This window comes from Gigantopelta aegis, chromosome 6, assembly GCF_016097555.1.
Source record: "Gigantopelta aegis isolate Gae_Host chromosome 6, Gae_host_genome, whole genome shotgun sequence".
NCBI classification, from domain to species: domain Eukaryota; kingdom Metazoa; phylum Mollusca; class Gastropoda; order Neomphalida; family Peltospiridae; genus Gigantopelta; species Gigantopelta aegis.
In genome coordinates this window covers 2,709,549-2,714,247 of record NC_054704.1, presented here as the reverse complement: position 1 = coordinate 2,714,247, position 4,699 = coordinate 2,709,549, and the positions used below count along the sequence as shown (strand labels likewise).

Here is a 4,699-nt window from a genome sequence, read left to right as displayed (position 1 = left end):
GCGTTCAGTAGCATAACACAATTATGCATTAATATTGATATAATTCTTCGTCTTTTTTTTTCAAATATACTAAGAATGAATATTTAAATATCTTGCTAATCGAAGCATTTCTACATCCACGCGCTCTCTTTTTGCTGGTGTTAAATAATTCAATAAATAATGCTATATATTAATTTCATTTTCAGAAATATATTGATGTGAAACCATTTCTACCCAGCTACCCGAAACCCGAGCCGCCAAAAAGAGAAAGAAAAGAAATCTTCGGAGAAGATAATGACACACAAGCAGTCGCATGTGATGCCATGAAAGTACGCAAATTTGTTAGTGAAGTAATTACTTAGTAAAAGTTTAACATTAGTTCACTTTCAGTTATTACATTTAGAGATTCTTCTTCTTTCTTCGTCGTACGCTCAGACGCCCAGTGGTTCGAACAAAAGCTGCTGTATTTCGTAGGTTCTCTAAGGGTCTAAAGAGTTTCTCCTTCAGGGGTTCATCTGAAGGCCAGACTGCTTTTCTCTGGTTCTAGTAGGTGGGACAATGTTGCAGGAAATGTTCCAGTCATGGATGCTGTACCACACTAGAGTTTCCACTGTTTCCCACTCGGAATTTGGTATACTTGTGGTAGTTGAGTCTAAAGTGGCCTGTTCTCAGTCGCATCACTATCTCCTGGTCTTCTCTTGAAAGTTGGTAGTAACTGTCTCTGCTGTTATGATCTGGATGTTAAGGAGCCACCGTCGCTTTACAATGGCCTTCATCTCCTCATTGGTTATTTGTAGCTCTTCTTGGACCATTTTCCCTCCTTCTTTTGCCAACCTGTCTGCTTCTTCATTTCCGGGAATGTTGCAGTGTGATGGTATCCATTGTATTGTTGGTTGTTCAATGGTGCAGCTCAGCGCAGAAAGAGTAGAAGCAAGTTCATTCAGATCTTTGCTTTGGGGGTCTTTGAGAGCTTGGAGTACAGAGAGAGCATCTGTGAAGATGACAACTTTCCTGTGTGTGAGCTCCATTTTGTTGATCAGCTCTGTTGCAGCAATCCTCGGGGCTTCTGATTCTGCCTTATAAATGGAGGAGTATTTTCCTGTTGTAATGGATATCTGAATTTTTTCCCCATCTTTAAGTTCAATTTGAATTCCCCCACCGCCATTTCTGGTTGCTTCCTCTGCTGATCCATCAGTATATGCATGTGGCCACTGGTCTTGGAGGTAGGCCTGGTACATAAACTCTAGGGCAAGGCTTCTTCTTTCTATTTCTGTCTGGGTTTCTTTCTTGAGAATCCCTGGTACTGTCTATATGATGTCAGGAAACTTGTATCTTTTCCATGCTGGGAGCAAACAGTGTGTTGGGATTTTCGTTATCTTATGGTTCATGAGCTCTGTACCTGTTTTCTTTATCATCCGTACCTGGTGGATGAAACTTTTCCACTTGATTCGGCTCTTTCTTGGCTTTACCATTCTCTCGTGTATTGGATGTTCCTCCAAACTTCTGAATATGGAAGCCTGTATGAGAGTTTTGATGTCTCGCCTGTCTTCAACGGGCTAGAGTCCAGTTATTGTGTTTAGAGCTTGTATGGGTGTTGAATTTATATTTCTAGTGATAATGCGTGGTACTTGGATTTTGGACTTTTGTTTTGCAGTTTTGTTGAAGTTTGTTTTTGCCGCTGTTCCCCAGGATGTGACTCCATACTGGTCTGATATAGCTTACATAGAGTTTCTTTGGATGCTATAGTCTGCACCCCAGGATGTTCCTGAAAATGTCTTCATTAGTGGCATGCGTATCTTTGCTCTGCTTGTGCATGTGTCAATCTGTTCTTTCCAAGTCATCCTGCGGTCAAACGGAACCCCTAAGTATGTTGGTTCTTCCTCAACAGGCACTTTATTCTCGTCTATCTGGAGGTTGACTTTCAGTTCTTTGTTGGCCAGACTGAAGATTGTGTAAGTAATTTTCTTCGGGTTTAATTTGACCAGCCATTTATTTGTCTCAATTTTCGTCAAAGCTTCTTGCATTCTCACATTTGCTGTAGTGATGTAGTCATCTGAATACGAAATCACCTGGCCATCTGCATATATTGCACCATGAATCCATCTTGGGATCTCCTTTAATATATCATTTATGTAAATGATAAATAGAGTTGGTGAGAGGACTCCTCCTTGTGGTACACCTTGCTTCAGTGTTTTCTTTCTACTTTTGTGTCTTTGGTTCTGGACTCTTGCCTTCTGGTTGTGAGTTATTGGCAGATCCACCTATACATGTGTCCCGGTATTCCACACTCGTGTCCCTGTAGCTTCAGTCCCTATATCCAGACTTTGCCAAAGGCTTTCTCTAGGTCAATCCATACAGCGTGTGTGTTACTTCTCTTGGAATGCATCCATAATGTCTTGTGATATGTAGGTGACCTGGCTCTATTCTGTCTGAATCCAGCTTATGTTGGAGAGATTAGCTGCTTCTTTTCCAGGTACCATGTTAACCTGGTGCTGATAATCCTTTACATCAACTTTACAACACAGCTGGTTAAACTTGTTTGCATTTGTCTTTTCCCTTTTTGTGAATTGAGATCATTGTGACTTCTCTCCAGGATTGTGGTACAGAGCTGTTGACCCAAATTGCAGTGAAGATCTTTAAAAGCATGTGTTTTTGTCGATTTTCCCCAAGTGCTGTAGCATTTCATTGGTGATTCCATCTGGGCCTGGCGATTTTCTTTCTTAAGGTATTTGATTGCTTTTTCAAGTTCTTTTTCTGTGAGGCTTTCAGTCATAACATCATCATCTGGGATTATGTTTCTGTGTGGTTTCTGTGCTTTAGGGACTTCTCTCTTTCTTTCTGTGGGGATGTTTAGGTCACTGACTCTTTCAAAGCTGTCTATGAATTGATTTGCTGCCTTGGTGCCTGTAAGTAGTTCTATTCAAGGACAATTGGTGCAGACGTACAGCTTTCCTTACTCATTGCTCGGGCAAGTTTCCAAATCTTCATTCCTTCCCTGATTTGATTGATCAGTCTTTCTCTTCCAGTTTGTTCGCGCTGTTTGAGCAAATGACCTTTCGTGTTCTGCAGTTACAGCGTTCAGCCTTATGTTGTTTTCAACATTTGAATCTTGTTCCACCATTTCTCTAGATTCGTTCACTTGATCTTCTAGAAGTTGTAACTCTTCTGTCCAGTGTGGTGTATAGTTTTTCTTGCTCCTCTTGGGATGGTTTTATTTGCAGCCTTGAGGGTGGTAGTGTTGAATTCTTTGACCATTTTGTTTATATCTTTCTTTTCCGTGTTAATATTATCTGTCAAGTTGGAGTAAAGGTCCCAATTTGCCTTTTTGTTGTTCTATCTTGGCAACATCTTACAGTCCTCTGGTTTTAGGGCGAGATCAAGGTCACGTTTAGTAGGCTTATGGTCACTGCCATCTAGCTGGTTGAGTACCGTTCTACATGTTTTGGCCATCAGATTACTTGTAACAAACGCTAGATCTGGAGTGGTTGTTGTGATCTATCGTCGGGAAAAGAATGTAGGAGGGTCTTCAGGGTCATTTACTAGTTGGGAGTTGGTGTTCTATATGCCAGTCAGAAGATTATCGATTACAAATATAGTATTAACTGTTAGCAAAAGCAGAAGTGTGTCTTAAAATGCCATATTACTACTACTACTTCTACTACTATTATTATTATTACTACTACTACGATTACTACTACTATTAATATTACTACTTCTACTACAACAACTACTACTATTACTACTACCACCACCACCACATTATTTATTATTAGTAGTATTATATATTATCATAATTTTTTTTTTTTTTATTGTGATAACAATACCATACTATTATTGTGATTATAACAATACAATATTATTATTGTGTAATTTTTACGGTGACGATACCATATTATTATTGTGATTTATTATAATTACCATACTATTTTTGTGATGTATTGCAATTATAACAATACCATATTATTATTGTGATTTATTATAATTACCATACTATTTTTGTGATGTATTGCAATTATAACAATACCATATTATTATTGTGATTTATTATAATTACCATACTATTTTTGTGATGTATTGCAATTATAACAATACAATATTATTATTGTGCATTTATTATGGTGACGGTACCATATTATTATTGTTATTTATTATAACAATACCTTTAATTATTGTCATGTTTTATGATGACAATACCAAATCATTATTGTGATCTATTATAACTACCATATTGTTATTGTGATCACAGTATTATATTATTATTGTGACTTATTTGTATTGTGATATTAATACTACATTAATACTATATTATTCTTGTGACTTACTAGTATTGTGATCACAATACATTAATACTATATTATTCTTGTGATTTACTAGTATTGTGATCTCAATACTACATTATTATAGTGATATATTGTGATGAAAATTTCAATAACAGTACTGATGTTATTTTCTATTGTTAGTCCTCCCATTTAGCTTATCATGTGATATGATTATCCTGGTAACTACGTTTTAGGTCAGGTCAGGTCACAAGGTTTTACGTGCAAATTCAGAGCAGGCTGTTGTAGCACACGCCTGTCACGGCACAGGTGCCGGCCTTGGCTCCTCTGTCCAGGATAGGAAAAGGGTTGGGTGGGTTGGAGAGGCGACCGGCAGGTGCAAGGGAGGACCGGGGTTGGTAGCGGGTGGGGACTCTAGTTTTTGTATTTTAACTGTTGTTTAC

General features: G+C 38.0%; 1 protein-coding gene across 1 annotated transcript; it reads right to left on the bottom strand.

Moving 5' to 3' along the window:
• Positions 1-659: 659 nt before the first annotated feature.
• Positions 660-1,217, bottom strand: LOC121376539. Its single transcript, XM_041504448.1, has one exon. It carries the CDS (start codon positions 1,215-1,217, stop codon positions 660-662), a length of 558 nt encoding a protein of 185 aa, XP_041360382.1.
• Between the last annotated feature and the right edge of the window lie 3,482 nt (positions 1,218-4,699).

Bases quoted from the DNA above. Each gene is read 5' to 3' on its own strand.
- LOC121376539 (XM_041504448.1), bottom strand. From the start codon at position 1,217: ATGTACCAGGCCTACCTCCAAGACCAGTGGCCACATGCATATACTGAT.